The sequence below is a fragment of the Amblyomma americanum genome, chromosome 4 (genome assembly GCF_052857255.1).
Source record: "Amblyomma americanum isolate KBUSLIRL-KWMA chromosome 4, ASM5285725v1, whole genome shotgun sequence".
Classification (NCBI taxonomy): Eukaryota; Metazoa; Arthropoda; class Arachnida; order Ixodida; family Ixodidae; genus Amblyomma; species Amblyomma americanum.
Genome location: NC_135500.1, coordinates 56,480,903 through 56,504,151, shown reverse-complemented (window position 1 = coordinate 56,504,151; position 23,249 = coordinate 56,480,903). Strand labels below are relative to the sequence as shown.

Sequence of the window (23,249 nt, the reverse complement as noted above, 5' to 3'; positions counted from 1 at the left end):
AAGAAAGCTTGGATGACACGCGATTTTTTCGTTGAGTGGCTACAGGCGTGGGATGCCGAGTTGGAGAAGTCTGGCCGCAAAGTTTGTCTTCTTCTTGACAATTGTTCGGCCCATCATGTCGTCTGCCCATTAAAGCAGATCACACTAAAGTTTCTGCCGCCAAACACAACGGCAAAACTTCAGCCTCTCGACCAAGGCATTGTGAAAGCGTTTAAGGTTGGGTACAGACGACAACTGGTGCAGAGGCTCCTAATCAACCTTCGATTAGGAGTCGAACTCAAGGTGGACCTTCTCGGAGCCATTCAAATGCTGGCTGGTGCTTGGAACGACGTGAAGAAAAGCACAGTTGTGAACTGCTTCCGCAAAGCAGGCTTTGTGGTAGCTGCAGACGACGGATGTCTTGACAGTGAAGGCTATGACGCTGGATGCCTGGACAGCGAATTTCGCGAGCTCTCGGCATTCCCAGGCGCCATCCCGGGCGGCGTTACAGCACGCGATTTCGTCAGCGCTGACGATGGCATGCAAGCTGTAGCGGATTGCGCTGATGTGGAGATTGTGGCTGACATCATGGGTGATGAGGACCCACACTTGAGCAGCGGCGAAGGTTCCGACGAAGAGGACCAACCACCATGCACTGCAGCTGAACTTGCATCTGCTTTCAGCGTCATTCGCCGCTGTTGTGGCACAATGGAAGGAGCTGGCCTTTCTCATTTGGACACTGTCAACAAGCTTGAGGACAGCTTAATGAACTTGATGGTGCAAAAGAAAAAGGAAGCAAAGGTCACAGATTTTTTTCTTCCGAAATAAAGTGTTCTGGACATTGTGCTGTTTTTGTTTTTTTACGTACCTTGGAGGCACAGATCGGTAAGTGCCCGTTAGTCACGACATCGGGAAACTGCCTTGAGATGTGTGGAGTTGTTAGAGAAGCTTTTGACATGCATATTTTATATTTCGAATTATCGATACAGTCGAACCCGGATATATCGAACCCGCATATTTCGAATTATTGGCTATATCGAACACACAGATTACCCCCTTGAAAATACTATGTAAACGTATAGGACAATTGCGTAGTATATCGAATTCCATTTTCGTTGGACATTCGATATATCGAACGGCGCGCTGCGCCGCGCCCCTGGAAGGTGCGCTTTTCCCAAAGACATTTGTGTCCGGTCCTCAGAGGTAAACTTTTCCGCAGAGTCAGTCAGCAGGCTCCTCCTCTGCGCATGCGCGGCCGTCGCCTAGCGACGGAGACGCAGAGCCTTTCCCCCGTTCTTGCGCCCCACCGGCGCGAGCTCTATCGTTCCTCCTCTACCGCCGGCGTGTGCATTGGGCAAGGGCATTGGAGCTCATCGAAGAGAGTGCGCGGCATGGAGACACGACGACGTTTCCAAGCCACGCTTCCTGGGAAAAGGGAGAGAGAGAGAGAGTGAAGGGTCGGCACGGTCGCTCGTGGGCCAGGGGAGACGAGAGAGCCAGAGAGGGCTCAAAAAACGAACATAGCGCCTTCGACGGCATATTCCGCCAATCTTTTTCCCCGCTCTTTTCTTTCTTTTCCCTTTGTCGTTCTTTCGCAGCCCCGTTGACTGTCGCTCGAACAGGCTTCGCTCGGACTGCTCCATCTGCACATCGTGCGTGTTGTTGTGCGTACCTCTGTTTCAACGTGCCGTGTGTAGCGTGTGTTATTGCAGTCATCTGGTGAGCTATGGCATCCGCGGACATAAAAAAGAGGAAGAATCTGGACTTTGCAAGAAAGCTTGAAGATATCCGGCGTGTCGAGAATGGAGAAAAGAAGTCCTCCGTGGCAGACGCATTCGGCATTCCGCGGAGTACTTTAAGTACGTTGTTAAAAAACAAGCAGGACATCAAGCTTAAAGCAGGTGAGGAAAGTCGCTCGGGAGCGTGTCGTGTGCGCCCTGCTGCTTTTCACAAAGTGGAGAAGGCACTCTACACGTGGTTTCTTGAAATCCGAGCGAAAAATATTCCCGTGGATGGCCCGACCTTAATCGAAAAGGCCAAATGGTTTGCTACGGCTCTTGGCGAAGAGAACTTTTGCGGTGGCACTGGATGGCTGCAACGGTTTAAAAACCGCCACGGCATTGTAGGAAAGGCCATTTCAGGCGAAAGTGGGGCTGTCAGTAGCCAGGAGATGCAGCAGTGGCTTTCTGAGGAGTGGCCGAAGATCACTGAGAAGTTTTCGCCTGCAGAAATCTTCAATGCAGACGGAACTGGTCTCTTTTGGCAAATGTTGCCGAATAAGACACTCGCTCTTCGTGGAACCACATGCCACGGTAGTAAAATGAGCAAAGTGCGTGTGTCAATGCTGCTTGCAGCCAACATGGACGGCTCGTGCAAGCTACGGCCATTCGTGATCGGGAAGAGCAAGTCACCGCGCTGCTTCAAGAACTGTAAACAGCTTCCCATCCGCTACGGCTGTAATAGGAAGGCCTGGATGACACGTCAACTTTTTGTTGAATGGCTGCAGGCTTGGGACGCTGAGTTGGGCAAGTCGGGCCGCCGAGTTTGCCTTCTGGTAGACAACTGTTCGGCCCATCAAACAACTTGCAAGCTGCAGCACATCGAATTGAAGTTTCTCCCGCCGAACACCACAGTGAGACTGCAGCCCCTCGACCAAGGTATCATAAAGGCATTCAAGGTAGGCTATCGGAAGCGACTTATTCAACGGCTCCTCATAAATCTCCGCATGGGAACCGATCTCAAGATTGACCTGCTTCGCGCGATCCAGATGATTGCCGGCGCTTGGGGCGACGTGAAGCAGGCCACAGTAGCCAACTGTTTTGGCAAGGCAGGCCTTGAAGTGGCCAGAGATGAATGTCCGGAAGCTTTAGATGACGATGAGTGCTTGGAGGACGCGTTCCGCGACTTGTCCAATTTTTCCGGCACCGTCCCGCCCGAAGTTACTGTTGATGACTTCATTAACGCTGACAGCGAAGTTCAAGCGGTAGCCGACCTCGCTGATGAGGACATTGTGGCCGGAACAGCTGGCGTTCAAGACAGCGATTCCAGCGACAACGAGGGCAACTGTGTTTTCGAAGAAACGCGTCTGTGCACAGCCACTGAACTGGCGTCAGCGTTCAGCCTGATTCGGCGCTGTTGCGGCGAAATAGAAGGCACTGGGCTCTCGCACCTAGACAGTCTCGAGAAGATTGAAACTAGTGTTTTAAACTTCATTTCCCAGAGGAAAAAGCAGCCCAAAATTAGTGATTTTTTTTCCGTGAAATAAAGCGCTTTCATATTGCGTGCACATGCTATGTGATTCACGGCTGTTCCAATTGGTAAGCCACAATTTTTTATGATCGCGAGTGCTTTTTTGGCCTATATCTGTATATCGAATTTTCGCTATATCGAACTATTTTCCGATCCCCGTCGAATTCGATATATCCGGGTTCGACTGTTTATCAAACTATTTCGCGATCCCCTTCGAGTTCGATATATCCTGGATCGACTGTATAACGATAGGTTATTCACCGCATATCGGATATAACGATCAAAATATTGCCGTCCAGATGGCTTTCTCCGTGCAAAATAATCGTAACATTTGCGTTGCTTAGTTCCCTGAAACGAACGATGTTGAGACGAGGCGATGTTTACCTCCGTAAGTTCGTATCTGCCGCTATTACCACGCTGCGCGTCCCGCGCCGCCCGCGCACCGGAGAGTACTTGAGTAGGCGCAGCGTGCCACAGGATGGTGCTAGCTGCTTCATGCGCGTCGGTCACAGTCGCTCCGAAAGAGAGAGAAAGAAAGAAAAAAGTGACAAGCAAAGCGGCGCGGTGGCGCCCGTGCCGCACCCAGTCTCTCTCTCTCTCGCGATAGCAGGCTGACGCCACCGAAGCAGCGTGCAACCAACGGTACAACCCAGTTCAAAGATGGCGCTGACAAAGCGTAAAGCTGTGTCGCTTGACACGAAGATGGATATTTTGCAGGACTCTCGACGCGGCTTCAAGGTGAGGGCCCTCGTGAAGAAGTATGAGCTCGCCCAGTCGACGATATCAACCATCTTGAAAACCGGGAGCACCGCGATTGTGAAGGCAGGAGCTATCAGCGGCCATGCCGATCAGCGGAAAAGGGTTAGAGACCTTTTGTACGCCGATGTTGAAGAGGTGCTTTACCAGTGGTTCATCACAACCCGCGCGCATAATGTGCCTATTAGTGGGCCAATACATACCACCAAAGTGAAAAACTTCGCTTTTCTTCTGGGACGGCCAAATTTTGAGCCTGGGGGAGGCTGGATTCAGCGCTTTAAAGAGCGGCACGGAATCGTTTACAAAAACGTGGTAGGGAAAGCGGTGTCTTTGGACACAGAGGCAAAGCAGCAGTGGCTGCAGACAAAGCTGCCCGGCGTGCTGGAGCGCTACGCGGAGAAGGACATATATAACTGCGACGGAACTGCTCTGTGTTTTCAAATGTTGCCGTCGAAGACTCGCGCTCTTAAAGGAGATCGATGCCCCGGCGGGAAGCACTCGAAACTTAGGGTGACCGTGTTGCTGTGCGTTAGCATGGACGGGAGCCATCGTCTCAAGCCTTTCATGATCGGGCGATCAAAGAAGCCAACGTGCTTTAAGAATCAGCACATCCCGGTCCGAATCAGCACATCCCGGTCCGCTATCGCAGCAACAAGAAGGTGTGGATGACCCACAACCTGTTCGAAGAATGGCTGCTCGAGTTCGACAGTTTAATTGAAGGCCAAGGAAGAAAAGTAGTGTTGCTACTTGACAACTGTAGCGCACACATCGTTAACCCGAAGCTAACATCTGTCGAATTGATGTTTCTGCCTTCGAATACTACGGCAGGCCTTCAGCCGTTGGACGCCGGCGTGATCGCCAACTTTAAAGTCCTGTATCGGCGGCGCATGCTGGAGTGGCTAATTTTAGCCATTGACCGCGCAGCTCCTGGAACGTCGGGTCATGCAGACGGGCCCCCTGACGTGAAGATCAGCCTTTTGGAAGCCGTGCGCTTCGCTTACGGTGCATGGTATGAAGTAAAGCAGTCAACCATTTACAACTGCTTCAAAAAGGTGGGCTTTGTGCGTCAGGACGAACTTCCCCAACCCACTGAGACCAACACGGTGGAAGCCCCTGACAAAACCGAGCTCTGGGAGCTCGTTCCTACTGGTGACACGGGTGGTGCGTCGATGGAGGAGTTTTTTACTGCAGACAGTGCTGCCTCGTTCTGCGATGAGGTCACCGACGAGGCGATCGCCGAAGATGTGCAGTCTCGACAGACAAAGTTGTGCGACGGTGGCGACGGCAGCAGCGACAGTGACAACGAGATTGACAGTGGCACCTTGACCCGACCACGATGTCCATGCAAAGTGCACTGTCGTCGATCGACTCCTTAATTGATTTTATGCATGCGAAAGGATTGCCGCCAGTGTTCGCGCAGCAGCTGGAATCCATGCACACCGCGGTTGTGAAGCTGAAGCTGCCGCAAAAGCAAGTGCAGATTTCGGACTATTTCGGCGCGCCTAACCCTTGACACGGTCACTGGCGCGAGAAATAAAGTTTGTTTTTCACAGCCTTACCCTTGACACGGTTACTGGCGCTAGAAATAAAGTTTGTTTTTCACAGCCTACTTTCGACATCATCTATTCTTTAGAGCAAGTAGCGAATTCAAGTTCGGAGCTGCAAAGGTATGTTCCGCGTTTATTATTATTTTTATTTTTTATAACCAGTCCAGATATAGCGATCATCGGTTATAACGATCATATTTTTCGTCTTTCTCGGTATCGTTATAAGTGGACTGCACTGTAATCGAACAGTCCGAAAAATCCGTGATATACAAAAAAATCACTTTATTGAGATGAAATCAGCTTAAATAAGTCAGATTTTACCTTGCGGAAAATTGCTCTTGCTGGCGATGATATGCACCTGTATTTGTGCCAAAGTTGTGCTTTCACTGTACGCTCTCAACAGCAAGGTCGTGGCATTTAGCTGAATACTTCCCATGCTTCTTTGACGGACCCGGCGGCACTGGCAGGCCCATGTTGTCCACAACCTGACTGTGCACCACACCGCTCATCAAACACACACAAAGACAAGGCACTTTTCGTTCAAAGTAGTGAAACTGCCGGACGCAATCACAAAACGCCGAACGGATGTAACTTAGTGAAGGCGGAGTGCTACTTGGTCGATGCGGTCGGAGAAATCCAAGTGATGAAACGGCGAATGGCGAACCCGCCGTGAGGGCTTAGTGGTTAGGGCGCTCGGCTACTGATTCGGAGTACCCGGGTTCGAACCCGACCGCGGCGGCAACGTTTCGATGGAGGCGATACTCAAAGGCTCCTGTGTGCTGTGTGGCATGTCAGTGCACGTTAAAGATCCCCAGGTGGTCGAAATTATTACTGAGCACTACAGCATCTCTTTCTTCCTTTCTTCTTTCACTCCCTCCTTTATCTCTTCCCTTACGGTACCCAGTTCAGGGAGATGTGAGACAGATGCTATGCTGTTTCCTTTCCCCAGAAACCAATTTACCAATTTTCAGCATATGAGACAAGTGATAACTGCCCGCGACAACGTTGGCGACAAAAGCAAGTTGACAGCGATAACAATCCGACTGCCACCTCGAAGTGGCAGAGATTGCAGGGACCTCCACTGGCAAAAATGAGGTACCAAAATTATGTCAAGTCAATCCAACTGCAGAGTAAATCCACCTCAATCCAAGATGGCGCTTCTTGCGTTGGCGAAAAGCGAATAAGAACATGATAAGATGGCCGATTTTGGCCCGCAGGCAACTGAAATTAGTACGAAAAATCAAAACTTTTGGATTTTTATAGTCCGAAATATCCGTCACGAATATGTTTGCGCTTTTATGGGGTGACTGACGGTGCCTCATCGAAGTCTGAAATATTGGAGTCCGAATTACCCGTCGGCTACTGTATCTCGTTTTCACAGCCGCGCGCTCGCGAAGAGCGCTCGCTCCCCTCCAGACAGGCTATATTTTTTTGCGCCGCGCAGATTGGTAAAAGCGGGACGAAGGCGCTCCGTGATGCGGCCGTTGGCTTGCGTCAGTAAATTTTGGGGTCTTCTCTACAAAGTAGACCGAAAATGAACACTTTTTCACACTCATTTTTTGAGACAAGGAGATGGCTTCTGGGGGCGAGAAAATCTCGAAAAAAAATCGATTTTCCAAGAATAGAATTTTTGAAATCTGCAGGTGGTTTTCTAGTAGTCTGTGAATTTCCAGAACTCCAGAGTCAATATTTCGAGGGTAATACGATAAAAAAAAACGTAGATCTGCGCACACTCTGGGCAGATTTTGACGCGATAACCACGCTCTTTCCACAGTACACAGCCATCATTCTCCGCCAGTGATCGCTGCCATCTTGGTCTCATTCGGAGGAGCAGCTTTTCGTGTTCAATTTCGCACCATTCCTGTGCTTTTACACTTATTGGTTGTAGAAAAAAAAAGGCGGCAAAAAAAAAAAGTCGCAACGTGCGTTGCTATTCGCTTGTAGGTGCACGTGACTGAAACGTGTCAGCCAATTGGGTGACACGCTTCCCGTTGTCTGCTTGACGACTCTGTGGCCAGCCGCAAGCGGAAGCCATCTTGTCTGTGTATCGTTGTTGGTGCACCTTCGGAAAGAAGAGGAAAAAGTCACTTATTGACAACTTTAAGAAGAAGAGCTCTGTGGAAACTGCAAGCATCGCGGATATACCACTGCCTGAATCGCGTTGCGATGTAGGGACCGGGTTAGGCCTAACCGCAATGGTGGCCGCGGACACGGAAATTTGGGACAGCGGTTGCGTTTGGCGAGACACCCCGATGCTGCAAACTTCTGATGTCGAAGCAGTTACAAGAAAAACGCATGGCAAACTGCAGCAGATGGCATCGACTCTCGCAACGGAGCTCAAGGCAGCTTTCTTGGGTGGAACTGAAGACGCCGCAACTACTGCTGCCGAACCGCTCGACAATGCGACCTTTGTGATTGTTTGTTTGAAATCTGCACAAGTCGGCAGAAAATGTGCAGCGCATGCTGAGAAGGCGCCATTTCAATGCTAGTAAGCAAACTCTCTACATTCCAGGAGGCTGTTAGCAATTTCCTTTCCCGAGGCCACTGGATGCATAACTTTGAATTTTTTACTTCAATAATCATCACTCTGTTTGTTTTTCTCATTTTTCTCGGAATGCAAATTTTGGACTTTGAGCAAATTTCTAAGTGGCATATCTGAGCATCTGTAGCTGAGAGAACTATAATTCTTTTTTTAGGATGCAGCTTGGTGATCTGAGCATGCAATTTTGGGAGCAGATTTTCCACTTAAGGGGGGACGCGGCCCTTGAAAACCGAAAAATCGCGAAAAAGTCGATTTTTGGAAAAGTGAATATTCTGACAGTTTGTGTCATAAACTACCTGTTCTGAAAATATCAATGCCTAATTTGTCGTGAAAGTACTTCAAATTAAATATCGAACAAGCCGCGGCAGCCGCTGAGCTGCGAGAAAGCACCGAAAATACCCCAACTTCGAGCGCATGCCGTTTCTCAGCCAGCAAACCGAGCGCCGCCACCTTGGTCTTGTTTTGTTCGTGAATTCTTGCTCGTTTTTTGCCTCCTCCGACGGCCGCGGCGGCAGCATGGTGGAAGCGTGACTCGCTTGTGATTGGAGCCCTCAAAGCGCCTTTCGAGCTTCCCGTGTTTGAAATGCGAGGCTGCGATTGGGCGAAGGGCGTGCTCCTCAAGAACGCAGGGGATCACGCGGCCGCGATTGGCTGCTGCACGCGCTGACGAGGCGGTCGCCATTCTGCGGCGGCCGGCACATCGTCTGCACTGGCCGCCATGACTCTTTCCTTTTCTCGTTGTTGGCGGTCTTTGTGGTTTGTGTGCTCTCTTCACGTTTCGCCAGGTTTGTGTTCGCTGTTGTCACCGTCTTTACGATATCTCGCTGTGCCGTCCGAACAGTTTTCTGCAGACTGTTGCGCGGTCAGTCACGATGCGTCCAACAAAGCGAAAGACGCTACACGCGTTCGGTGCGCGGAAGCGTGCTATGAAGTTGGTTCGTGCAGCGAAGCGTGCCACCAACAGCCACTGTGTCGATGCTTCCAGCCGCGTAGCTTCTGCTACATCGCTACCAGACAGTGTTTGCGTCGCCGCTTTCAGCGACGTACCAGCAGCTTCTTTGGTGCAAGAAAGCGTTGCTTCGAGCACACCTTGTGCACCGAACTCTTCAGCCTCGGCGATTGCGGCCTCCAGCTCCGGTCTGGAATCTACCCCGAAGCGTGAGAACGCGTCGCGCGCCGCTCACTTGAAAACGCATTTCCTGACGCGCCAGGAGATCGAGGCGGCGGATGCACAACGTGCTGTTGTTCAAGAAAGACTTGGCGCCATGCCAGCGACGCAACGGAAGTTTGAAGCGATGACGCCCGATCCCAGATCTGCCACCGCTACAAGTGAAGGTGTGAAATTTTGCCTTGTGCAAGTGAATACACTAAGCGACCTGCTCTCTAGCACCTTGTGCAAGCATTGCCTTGTGCCCGGGTTGACCGTTCAAGAAGGCACCCAGCTTGGACTGGCAACAAAGCTTGAACTGATGTGCCCACATTGTGGGATGGTTGCAAGCTCGTGGAACTCCCAACGCCAGAATGAAGCAATGGCCTTTGAAGTGAACATATGAGCCGTTATGGCAATGAGGTAGATCGGCAAGGGCCAGACAGCTCTCAACGAGTTCTGGGCAACGATGAATGTATCTCACAGAGGGCTTCATCATAGCACATTCCAGATGCACCTGAAGAAGACATTCAGGGACAGAGAGATCCAGTGCATGGACAAGTTCTGCGCCGTATCAGCTGCTGCGGTGAAGGAGGTCTACAAGGAGATGGACCCAAGCTTTTGCAGAGACATCACTGTAGCATATGATGGAACTTGGCATAAGCGTGGCCACACATCCCACATTGGAGTTGGGGCGGTGATTGAGTACCATACAGGCCTCATCATGGATGCTATGGTTCTGTCTAACCAATGCCTTCGTTGTCAAGTAGGACCAAAACCTGGAGATGCAGATTACTTAAGCTGGCATGAGCGTCATGTTTTCTAGAAAAACACTGATGCTAAATCCGGGAGGATGGAAGTAGAAGCAGCTTTGATTCTTTTCAACCGTTCAGTCTCAAAGCACAACCTTCGTTACACAACGCTTGTTTCTGATGGAGACAGCACCACCTTCTCAGCCCTTGTGGAAGAGAACGTCTACGGACTAGTCCCCATTGTTGAAGAAGAGTGCCTCAACCACGTCCAAAAGAGGATGGGCACGGCACTGCGGAACCTTGTGCAAAAAAGTGAAAAGTCACTGGGAGGGAAGGGCAGGCTGACAAAGGCTCTCATTGATGAACTGACAGACTATTATGGCTGGGCCCTGAGAAACAACTCCAACGATGTGGCTGCAATGCAGCGTGCAGTGATGGCATCGTACTACCATGTCACATCAACTGAAGAGGAGCCTCGCCATGACTTCTGCCCAGAGGGTGCCAACTCGTGGTGCCGTCATAAGGTTGCCGAGGCAAGTGATTCACCACAGCCAAAGCACAAGTACAGCCTTCCAGGCTACGTCGCTGAGGCTATGCTGCCTGTTTACCAGCGCCTCTCTCAGGCTTTTTTTCTGCAATGCTGCCTGGGTGCAAAGACGCAAAATGCGTCTGAGTGTTTCCACTCTGTTTTATGGTCCCTGATGCCAAAGGAGCAGCACGCGTCTTTGATTGCTGTGCAGACAGCACTGCATGAAGCAGTGCTGAGATATAATGCTGGTTGTCAAAGGGCCACCAAAGAAATCTCTGTGTCAGTGGGGCTCACACCTGGCCACCTAGCCATCCAGCGAGCTGCAGAAAAAGATGCCCTGCGCATGGACAAGGCCGAGAAAAGGAATCGGGTGAAGAATGAGAGGCGGCAAAGGAAAAAAGTGCGCAAGGACACCACCAGCTATTCTGCAGGGCCATTTTAGACCTGGAATAGGTTTGAAACTTTCTCGAGGGCCATGTTTAGAAATGACTTTTTTCCTGGTGTGGCTGCTCATTCTGACTGCATTTCAACAACCACTTATCGGATTTCCATGGGTTGTACTGAATAAATTTATGAGGGCAAGACAAGCCCACTTTTTCAAGTTATTGTATCTGAAATTTGTCATAAGCAATTAAAATTTACCTAATGAAGGTCTAATTAGTGACACTAAATTCAGTGCTGTGCTAAAATTTTTCAGCAAGGAAATTCAGCAAAAGGGCCATCTCTTGCCCTGCAGTACCTATCTAGCAATAACCATAATGAATTTCACAGTGACTGTGCGGTTTTCAAATTCTCCAGGCCTGGAATAAGGGACTTATGTGAACCATTTTGATATACTCCCGTAACTTTAGAACCAGTGTACACATCTTCATGAAACTTGGTATTTCTTCAAATGTTTGTGTTTTGAGCCTACCCTGAAGATTTCATTCAGATATCTCAAGAAACAAGAAAGCTGGTGTTCTCGCAACCTTTGAGGGCTTTTTTCTCAATGTATTTTTTGCCTGGCGTGGCTGCTCATTCTGGCTGCTGCTCGGGAACTGCTTATCGGATTTTCGTGGTTTTTTTTTTTATTCCGTACCTGAATAAATTTTTGAGGGCAAGACAAGCCCGCTTTTTCAAGTTATTGTGTCTGAAATTTGTCATAAGCAATTAAAATTTACCTAATGAAGGTCTAATTGGCAACACTAAATTCAGTGCTGTGCTAAACTTTTCCAGCACGGAAATTTAGAAAAAGGGCTCTGTCTTGCCCTGGGGCACCTATCCAGGAATGACCACAATGAATTTCACAGTGCCAACACTGTTTTCAAATTCTCCAGGCCTGGAATAAGCGACCTATGTGAACCACATTGATATACTCCTGTAAGTTGAGAAGCGGTGCCCACAGCTCCATGAAACTTATTAGTTCTTCAAATGGTTATGCTGTGAGCCTACCCTGAAAATTTCATTCAGATATGTCCAGAAACAAATAAGTTGGTGTTCAAGGGTAGCCTCCCCCCTTAAGGCTCAGAAATATTTTTAATGATCTAGTTTTTAATTCCACGTTTATTGCAGTTTGTTGCATAATTTCATTGTGCTGTGAAATCACTAATGATGGTAATATTGAAAAACTGCCTCCAACATTGCATTCCATTTTCTTTCTCGAGTCTAACAATGTGTCATTTTTTAGCTTTTATGTTTTAATTTCCTCTCTATTGTTCTGGTGAACAGCGGGGCCAATTAATTAATCTTGAGAACTAATTAACCTATCAAAAAGTAACCACATTTTTGAAATCAGCATGAAGAGCTGGTGAAGGGTATGCAATTTCATCAAGTTTGGTGGAGAAATAAAATTTTTTTCTCCAGAAGCAGTCTTCCCTTCTAAATCGGGAGAGATGATGTAGCTCAGACTGTGAATATTAGATTGATAGTAGTATCAGTTTATGAAGAAAGTGATGTGCAATGCATAGCGTGAGAGAGTGTTGCAGTTTAATGATCGGCTGCAGCGATAACCTAGTGCTCTTGTGCAGTGGCCAGCGAAGCTGATCTGTTTGTGCCGCCACGGGAGTTGAATCCTGGTTGCGGCAATATTTATGTCATTTATTTATGGTTTGCCCAAGGTCACCCTCAAGGTCAGGCGTCACACAAACCACTGAGCCGGTTTGACCTTGTGAAGTAGTGCTTTCGTAATAAATGTTCCCACTAAATCTATTTATCCGATTAGACACAAGATATCATCTGGCAAATGGTCTTTCCAACTACACGAAATGCATGCGAACTCATGTGTAATTATCTATAAAAATATACATCGACATCCCTGGCAGTTTATTTGCCACAGTGTTGCTACATCGATTAGCTGCGTGTAAAATGATGTGTATCTGGGGCTTTGAAACATGGAAACATTTTCGCAAAAGTGATAGTCCATCATGAGCCAGAGCCAGTTTCATGGCATCAAAGTTTGTAAAATACTGAATGGGGTGTATTTTTTATTTTGAAACTTTTGGATGTGAGGGTTGTAGTTGCTACAAAACATTAACAACTAATTTGATGATAATCACACTTTTTGGCCAATTCTGTGGTAAAGTGGCAAAAATAGCTGCCCTCCACCCTTTTTCATCGTGACAGGTCTCATTTCAAGGTCCGTATGGATCCCACACTCCTACACATGCGCGCATGACGCATTACAAAGAGTGCCCACAACCTATGCCATATTCATGACATTCGGATTGTCCAGCAGGTAAATGCGCTGACATGCTGCAACAACCACGCAACGACACATGTCGTTGACCCTCGAGATGATGGCGATGATGGTAGTGTATTTTTATGAGTCCGGGAAAGCCTGATATACCGCTACTGCTACCTCACTCACAAAATTTCAAGCCGTCGCTGACCTCACCTCAACCACCTCATGACGTGAGGTTGAGGTCTTTTTGAGGTTGAGGCCGACCTTATGAGTTCGAAACCTCGTGAGGTTGTCCACACTGGTGCACATTGATAGTGGAAGGGACTTTTACGTTGCCTGTTCATAGGTTGCAGTTGGATTATATGCAGTGGTATACATGAAGCAATTATTGTCTCAGCTGAGCTATTTCTGTTTGGCTTGGTGCCAAGGGCAGTTGGCTATGTGGTGTGGCACTGACTTGGGGACACCCTGCCTTTGTGGTTTACCTGTAGCTGTGTAGTTCACCTGTGTGTTTGTTTTGTCCTTTGCATGTGGTCCAGAGACGAAGAAAGTGGAGGTCTCACAGCCGTCCATTGAGCCAGTGCGCCTCAATGTGCGCAAGGTGCTCAGGGATGCACTGTTGAACAGGCAAGTGGTGTTCGCTGTGTTTTCTCATGTCTCTTGGCACCCGTGAAACAGTCTGGACATTGTCAACAGGGAACTTGCATAGAAGGAGTATGTAGTTCATATTTTTAGACCATCGTTTGTTCCTTTTTGCCCGTTTAGCATTTTTGCAGCAGTGCAAGATATGCGCAGGGGTTGTTACTTTCCGCATAGTAAACATGTCATGCGCGGTTCGCAAAAACGCGTGGCAGTTGACAAATGCAGTAAATATAGTAGACTTCCTTTGAAGTGTATTTTTTTTTTTATATTGGATCCTATGGGAAGCCAACCAAATGGTCTCACATTGTTTGTTTTATCCTAGAATTAGTCTTAACTGAGTTTCTCTTTATGGGACTCACTGTAACTACCACTCTGGTCATGCATCGTGCAAGGGCTTTGCTCACTGAAATTGTGGTGCAGAACCACTGTGCTTAATTCTTAAGACCGTGGTAAGATTCAGTGAAAGTTAAATGAGCAGGTTGTGCTGTGTTGCAAGCAGTTCCTGGTAATTGCACCAAGTCCGAGGAGTTTTGATAGCTGAACATCAAAATGCGTACAGTAAAGTAAGACTGCCCGCATTACTGCAAGGAGAAGCTTAGCTCTTGACATTAAGAGTTTGATGGTTACTGCATCAAATGAAAAGGTATCGAGCATGATGTTCAGGAGCAAGTATTGTGCTAGTGGCATTGTGCTAATAGCAGTGCTAGTGGCAAAGGAGCCCTCGCAGAACACTGGAGAAGCACACGGTTTTGGAGAAGAAGCTCCGCTCCCCGAGCTGCAATATTAAAGGTCATGGACATTGCCATTTAACCTTAGTCAGGCTTCACATGCGTGATGTCACACTACATGACTAGTCACAGCTGGAGCTGGGCTGCACCACTGCCGCAGCGAAACTCCCCTGTATGATGTAGCGATGATGTTACAACATCCTTCGCTATAAATATAGCTAGCTTTGCTTTCACTTGTCTACATACTAGGTTCAGCCAGGTTGAACCTCGGCCAATTTTCCGCATTGTTTCTGTTTCAGTGACATGTAGGTGTGAGTCAAATGACCTTGTTAATAAATGAGGCCACGTGTTCGTCTGGCTCAAGAATTGTAAATTGGAAATTGTTGAGTTTTAACATAAGAGACAGTAGCAACATAAATGCACAGTTCTTTATCAATGTTGCATTCCTTGCAACAACTCTTGTGCATCTGCAACAACCCTTGATGCTGCAGACGGAAAAAAAAAATAAATAATAAACATGGACACAGCAGTGAGGTCTTTTTGTCTCATTCTGATGCACCAGACGGCAAAGTTTTGAGGCAGCTTGCTTGACGTTGTCACTGGCTATTTCCGGTCTTAACTGGGGAGAGTGTCATTTTGTGCTGCAGGTGCAAGGAGGCCACAGACTTGTCACTGCCAGCAGACGAGGTGCGCCGCATGGCGGTGCGCATCGAGGAGGAGCTGTTCAAGTTCTTCCGGGACACGGGCACGCGCTACAAGTCCAAGTATCGCAGCCTGGTCTTCAACATCAAGGACAGCCGCAACCAGGGGCTCTTCCGCAAAATCCTGCGCGGCAAGATCCCGCCTGACCGGCTCGTGCGCATGACGCCCGAGGAGCTGGCCTCCAAGGAACTGGCCCGATGGCGCGAGCAGGAGAATAAGCACGTGCGTTGGCTCCCTTCTTTTACAGCTGTTCTTTTTTCCATTTTTTACTTTTGCTATGGTAATGGGCTACTGGCATGCATACAGTACTTTGAATGAGCAATGCGGCAAAGCTGCTGCCACTTTATTGCATTCAGGATCTCCTTGGCTGAGATGAAAAAAAAGAAAGTTGATTGTTTTCTTGCTGTGTGATGTGGCAGCGTTTCTCCGTTTTTTTTTACCCTTGGGGAACTGCAGGGTCTCTCAAAAGGTGCTCAGTGAGAAACCCTTAATCTGTCCCTCGTCCCTGACATGCATGCAGAAAAGAGCACAGAAATGCAAGGCCCCTCAAGAAATATCCAAATTCAAATATTGATGAATAGCTGCATGGTAAAGCAGCAATTACAACATGAGTGGACTCATAGTAAACCATGGCTGAAGTAAAGGTTAGAGTTGAGGGGTACATGTATTTAGGCTTCTAAGATCTTCAGGGAGTCTGAGCGTTCCACAAAATCCAGTTTTAGAACCCCTTTCTCTGTAGCAGGGTGCTTCTGTCACCGTGTTGTTGTCTTGCTAGAATTTGAAAGGATAGAAGAAACAGGTACCTTATCTTGGCTGTGGTACCTGTTAAATGTCAGAATGAAAACACATGAAGGTTTGTGCACTGAACAGTGGTTGTGTAAGTCTGCAAGAAGGTAATTTGCTGGAGAATGGGGTTCAAATGTTTTTCCTGAACACAGCAGTCATCTGTAATTTGAATGCCTTGAGCTTGCAGTTGGGTCTTCTCTGAACCGCACCCATTTGAATAAGAGAGGACTCCTGCAATTCAAACTGGCCAGGACACCAAGTGATTCAGTTCAAATGAAAATAGCCTGCTAGTGCAAAAATGTGCTGGTTCAGGATCCACTTTGATGCAGTGCTTTCCACCGTAGTGTTGTGAAACTGCAATGAGTGCAGAGCCGCGAAAGGGGAAAATACCCCTGGCCACGACGTCTGAACTGCCCTACCAAGGTGTTCTTGCACGTGTTAAGGCCGACCTACATGGAGTGAACTTTCATGACGAACTTTGTGCGGCCAGCACCAGCTCAGTAAAATGGCCAGTGTGCCATTGCTGTGCTGCACCACATGCAATGGCAAACGTGGCTGCCACCGCCGTGATTATTTCATTGTTGCTATTAATGCCGTTTTTCTCTATTCTGAGTAAAGTGCTGAAAAAAAAAAAACACCTTTGCATTCACAATTAAGCCGTTATTTGTTCAGTGGTGGCAAAGAGAACGAATTATTGTTTAGATTTTACGTTAACTTGATACAGTGGAACCTCGTTAATTCGAAGTCCGTCGGACCGCGACAAATCATTGAATTAACCGGGTTTTCGAATTATCAAAAATGGACGAAAAACGAGAAATAAACGTACGAAACGTGGCTGTATCAACACTGCACCTTTATTTCGCCTGAAAAACGGTCACTTGAAGTAGTCATCGATGCGCGACTGCTTGGCGCGGTAGTTAGCCGCATCGTAGGCTGCGTCCTCCAGTCTGCTTACAGTGCGCAGCAATTCGCTGTTACCGCCGCTACACTCCACAAAACTGCGCACAACGTTCAGCGACTCGACGACTGCAGCTAAAGCTGGTGCTCGGGCGGGCTCAACATCGCCTTCAACTTCGCTGGAAGGCCCGTTGTCACATATTTCTCCTTCCAAGTCGGCATAAGACGTTTGGATATCAAGTTCGGCGTTCAAATAGTCCGCAAAGGTCAATCCGTTGCTCCCGCCGCCATTTTCTTCGTCGAAGTCGGTCATGCGCGCACACTATAACTCTCCTTCATCATCCAGTGTGCAGATGGCATCAGATGCATCCTTGGGACTGTCATCTTGTTGCTTGGAAAAACCGGCGTGCATAAAGCAACGCCTAATCATATCTCCCTCCACCTGCTTCCAGGCGTACACAATTAGGCAAATGGCACGCAGTAGGTCCACGGAATATTGCTTGCCGTTGTCATAGCACAACAAGATCCTTTTAAGCAAATGGCAGCGATAAATCTTCCTCGCTTGCAGAATAACGCCTTGGTCCATAGGCTGCGACACAGCTGTAACATTCGGTGGCAGGAAGACAAGCCTAACTGCTGTCAAGTTCTGGATGTCGGCGTGGGCTGGGCAGTTGTCAACAACAAAAACAACTTTTCGTCCCGTGGCAGGAAACTTACGGTCAAGGTGCCTCACGTACTCTTCGAACAGCGCTGCCGTCATCCAAGCCTTTTTGTTGCTTCTGTGCAGCACGTCATCTTTAGGAGGAAGTCGTGCGTTCTTGAAGCACCGAGGCTTCTCCACTTTTCCGATGATCAGCAGCGGCAGTTTGTGACTGCCGGACATATTCGCACCAAACAGAATGGTTATTCTGTCCTTGGGATGTTTTTTTCCCGTGACTACCGCATCCTTTGGGGCAAACGTCTTCGTAGGCAGCATTTTGTAAAACAATGCGGCCTCGTCCATGTTGTAAACATGTCTTCCGCGTACTGCTGAAGCAGCGGAGCCAATGTATGCTTTTTCCAATTCTCGACAACATTTGGGTCGACGCTCCCGCTTTCGCCGCACACTGTCACGAATTTGAGGTTATTGCGGTCTTTAAATCTGGACAACCAGCCATTGCTGCACTTAAATGCTTCATGGTTCAGCCGCAGTGCAAGCTCATCGGTCTTTTCGCGCAGCAGCGTGCCGTTCACAGGCAGTTGTGCTGCATTTGCATGCTGAAGCCAGTTTATCAAGGCGTCTTCAACGTCCGGATACGTAGGAAAACGAATCCTTGTCCACTTCATCGAATGCGTCTTCCCGTAGGCCTCGAGGATCTTCGTCTTATTTTTCAATATAGACGAAAGGGTCGATAAAGGCACCTTGTGCTTTTCCGTCAACTGCGTTTTGGAGCTCGTCCATTTTTCAGTCTCCTCAATTAGGCACACTTTCTGGCAGAGTCAGAGTTCTGTACTTCGGCATTTTCTTAACACCAACACCGCGCACGTGGTCAAGAACTAGCAGAGCACAGTACTCACCAGGTCGCGGCACCGAACAATAAAGAACGAGCAGTGCCTGCCACAAGCGAGACAAACAAAAACGGAAACGGAACCAGAAAAATTTTGACCTAGTGGCACCTGCTTGTTGCTTTGTCAACTAAAGCTAGCCTCCAAAACCGATGCAGATCACTGAGGCACAACAAAGCACCGGAAACAGAAAGTTGATTTAAAGTGCCGCCTGGCTTCCACTCCGGCAACTATACTTGCCTCAGAGACTGGCACTATGGAAAAATCACGGAGGCCATGGCTTAAATTGACGTATTATCCGGATAAGGGCGCGCTGGCTGTTCAAATTATCCGGCAAAATTTGCATGCAAACTGTTGGGACCGCCGAAAACCTTCGAATTAGGCGGGATTTCGAATAAACAGAGTTCGAATTAACGAGGTTTTACTGTAATTTTTGTCCTTTTTCATCCGGACATAGACGTGGAGAAATACCCCTGCTGCCCACACTGTGCAGTGGCAATCATGATTGGGTTTAGCCGCAGTGTGTTGCTGTGCGAGGTGCGGCAGCATTTTTGTGTTCTAGAAGAATATTGTCACATACCATAAAAACCAGAATATAGGTCGAACTTTTTTTCAAAAAACCATGGTGAAAAGTCTACCACCGTTTTATATACCGGTCATTGGCGGAGAAACTACGGAAGTCTTGCAACAGTGGGCGGCTGAAGTCAACAGCCTCCTTCAACATCTGCAGCAGTGCCGCCATTTTGTCTTTCCGTAGTTGCAAAGCTATTTTGGTTAGAAGCTGCTTTTTCGCACTCTTTCAAAATGAGCGAAAGCCGACGGCAATTCATTGTCGCCTTCAGGAAAAACGCGATTGAGTACGCGGAAGCTCCCGGCAACCTGGCAGCGCAGTGCGAGTTTGGAGTATCTGAAAAGAGCATTCAGTACTGGTGGAGGCAGAAGCTGCATATTACAACTTGCAGCAACCATAAGAAAACATCATTTCGGGGGCAGACCGCAGCATATCCAGAATTGGAAGGAAAGGTTGCGCTGCGTGCAAGATCGCTGCCTGCCGAATGCATCCTCGTGAAAGCGGTAGAGATCGCTCTTGCCTCTAGATTCATGAGGGCACAATTTAAGGGCTCGCCATCCTGAGTGCGGCGATTCACGAAGAGGAAGGGCTTTGCTCTATGGCTCCTTACTTCTGTGTGCCAGATACAAACATGCAAGTCGATGGGCGCGCGATACTGTTAAAAAATTGGCCGGGTGTACATACGAGCAGCATTTAAATGAAAATAAATACTGTCACCATTGTGCAACCTGTCGAGTTGCATTTGTTTCAAGGTAAGGGTGTCTTTCGGTACTTTTTCCATTGAAAAAGATTTTTCTTTCATTTTTGAAATTGATTAGTTGGGGGGGTCGACCTATATTCTGGTCCGACCTATAGTCCAGTTTTTACTACCTTCGATCAGTTTATCATTGTATGCAGTGCACGCAACTTTTGTCGCCGTGTTCACTGTAGCGGGCTAGCTGAGTTCACGAGTCAGTTGCTGCAGGCAGAAGTCATACACAGTCACGCCTTGATTGATCCACACTGACAACCCGCATTGGCCACTTCTCTTGAGCAACTGTCCGCCTGGCACACATATCTAGCCCAGCGTGAATGACAGCCTGAATGATGGTGAACAGCTGCCTGCTGCCGTAGGGGTGCCGCTGGGCGACGTTCACCAGATTTTCGGGGGAAAATCACTCCCCATGTGGGTTGGCCTTCAGTGTCCTGCTCCTCGGTGTCTAGTGGCGACCTTGGAGATTGTGTTATCTTCCAATTCTGTGACATGCAACTGAACTTCAGAGCTTCAGCAATTTTATGTATTTAAAAATGTGCAGTGTTTTTACGGGTTCCTGCAGAGGTTACTATTCAGTTGTAAGCTCACTGTAAATTTTTCACAAAGCATTGCGCCTGTTCTCTTTCTTCTATGCTGCTTTGGGTGGTACATGTGGGTGTCACAAATGTGAGCATGTAATTCGAGTCGTTGTGTCGTTGCCAAGTGTTTCGCACCTTCTGTGCAGACCATTGAAATGATCAAAAAGGAGCAGATGGAGGCAGCTCAGAATGTGTCGTCACATGCGCTTCTCAAGAAGACTCACAAGGGCGAGGTGGAGATCGATGACGACAACCTCCGGCTGCTCGAGGTAAGTGTTGCACTCCCTGCAAGTTTGCCCACCTCTGCCTGTTGGTTGAGTTGCGTTGGTCAACCTGCTTCAAAACATTTTTCTTTTTTTTCAAAACCCAGTTGTACTGAGCTGGTTAAGCAGGGGCCTCATGCGAAATTCTGCAAGTGGGCTTTCCGAACGTACCAGTAAGATAGCAGAGCTTATGCAAGGAGAGTTGTTAATGCGAATGCCATGGGTGCAGGCGTGAAGTATGAAACGCGTTATGGAAGAATCAGAACTCTCGCTTTCTCATTGTGATTGCTTGAAGCGGGTGGTCAGCCATCTTATTCTCCTCAGGTGTCATTTGTGGGAAGGAAAATGAAAATGAAAACTGGTTTTTGGGGAAATGAAATGGCGCAGTATCTGTCTCACATATCTGGACATCTGAACAGGGCTGTAAGGGAAGGGATAAAGGAGGGACTCAGAGAAGAAAGAGGTGGAGTAGCGGAGGGGTCTGGAAATTAGGGTTTCGGGTTTGGCCTCCATTGAAATGCAGTCACGGTCGGGTCCGAACCCGGGTACTCCGGATCAGTAGCTGAGAGCCCTAACCACTGAGCCACCGCGGCGGGTATTGTGGGGAGGCCCACTTGCAGAATCTCATATGAGGTCCCAAGCCTGTCGTCGTCCAAATATGATTGGCCGATGCAATAATGGTGGGAGGAGAAAGCGAAGAGGACACCTTTGTACTATTTTCCTGACACTTCAAACTCGATCTTCAACTCATTTGCTCAGTTGCTGCTCGGTTTTGTCACAGTCTAAATATGAAAGTTGTGCAACACATTCTATAAATGGCAATTATTAGAAAATATTTGAACATTTGGAAATTTTCAAATATCAATTTCAAATATACAAATACGTAGAACCCCTTTATAGTGAAGTCATTCGGACCAGCAAAAATCTTTACTATATCAATGTCTTTACGATATCACTTAGTTATGGCTGATGGCATAGCTATGAGGATGCTTTCTAGTCATTAATTGGCTACTTATTAAACACATAGTGTTAGTTTTGGTTTGTAAATGAACCACTCAGAAATACCTTCCATCCTACTCTTGTCATTCTTTTATGTGATAATTATTTACTTTCAGTTACCACATTTTACGTTATCACCTATTCGATTTCAGTTATGTCTTGTAGAAATAATGCAGTTGCACGAATACAACATCGCTAAGAATATAACGCAAGTTTGATTCTATCTAAGAATCAAAGCTTTTCATGAAAACTGAGTTGTCGTCTGTGGCCTGTGCTAGGGTTGTGCGAATAGCAATATGTACAGTAAAAGCTTGTTAATTCGAACTCGAAGGGGTTTGGAGAATTGTTCGAATTATCGAATGGGCGCTACAGTGAGCAGTTATCGCGGCCCGCTGCATGGGCAGAACCTGAAGCAGTCACATCTAGACTCGTTATTGCAAGCTAGGCACTACTACACATTTGTGGTGCACATATTCTGAGCATTAAATTCATCCGGTACTAGTGGAAAATGAAATAAATTGATCGGCCAGTTATGCGGCAGAAAAAAGTACTGGAATGCATCCACGTGAGCAGCGAGCTTTAGTGCTGGAATATGTGACGCTATTTATGCTTCAAAACATGTTTATTTACGGGGAAGGATTGTCAAAATTAAAAGTAATCGGCGAAGTGGATTTGCTTGCATTTCTTCTGCCGAGACTCCATCAGCGTCATCTGCAGCTTGCCCAAAGCTCCTGCGCAACGTAGAGTTCTCATTGACAGAGAAGTGGCGTGCTGCAATATTGGGCGCCAATGCTTCTTCATGTGCACTTGGCGGTGGCATAGTCTTGTCGCCGCAGTCGGACTCATCACTGTCGGCTGTTCTCACCACCCGTGAGCCCTGCGATGTCTGCTGGAGCATGCAGCCTCAATTATATCGGCGTCACTCAAAGGCTCCAACCTCTTCACGCTGCTGTCCACGTAGCTCGTGCTCGCGGCACCAACAAAAGCCGTCATCATCCGAACCACCATACTACGTTGTTTACTCCACGTGGTCATGACCCGGCGACTGCGGCACAATGAAAACATGGAACGGCTCGCGCCGAAGCATCAGCGGCACGGGCGATTGCTCTGGCAGCGCACACCTGCTACGGCATGCACCAGAACGCAGGCTCCGTGAGCCTTGTGCATGCGGCTTTTTTTTTCTTTTCCGTTGTTTTACATCGCTGGTAAATTTGGAGCGTGTTTTACTTGTTATGGGTCAACTTCTATCTACAAGGAGCCAGTGGCTCCTAGTTCGAATTAACTGTAGCGATGCTGACTTGTTCGAATTATCGGCAGTTTTTCCCCATTGAAATACACAGGGCTGATCTGGGACCCGGGCGTCAGTTCGAATTAATGAGCATTTACTGTATTCAAAAGCCGTGAACGTTTTCGAAGTATTGCGAAGTTCTAGAATTCAGGAAATAAGCTGCTGGATGAAGCAGTCGATGGTCTTATGTATTTTGTGATGCTGCCGCTCGATCAAACTACTCTGGGTGTCTGAACACGTCATCCACACGATACGGCAGCCGCGTGTAGAAATTCAGCCTTCAATGGCTGCACAGCTTGGCCCATCACTGACGAGTACGTGTGATGGCACAAAAGC

At 48.0% G+C, this 23,249-nt stretch overlaps 1 protein-coding gene and 1 pseudogene across 1 annotated transcript in view; both read left to right on the top strand.

Annotated features, from left to right (window-relative positions):
- The window catches only part of pps (protein partner of snf), a gene marked incomplete in the record, with an annotated part of 147,377 nt that overhangs the window by 82,150 nt on the left and 41,978 nt on the right, over positions 1-23,249 (top strand). The window contains 3 exon segments of the mRNA XM_077660973.1: positions 13,700-13,787; positions 15,178-15,454; positions 20,510-20,632. Of these exon segments, the coding sequence (XP_077517099.1) occupies positions 13,700-13,787; positions 15,178-15,454; positions 20,510-20,632 (488 nt within the window).
- On the top strand, positions 9,504-11,002 carry LOC144130124 (uncharacterized; annotated as a pseudogene).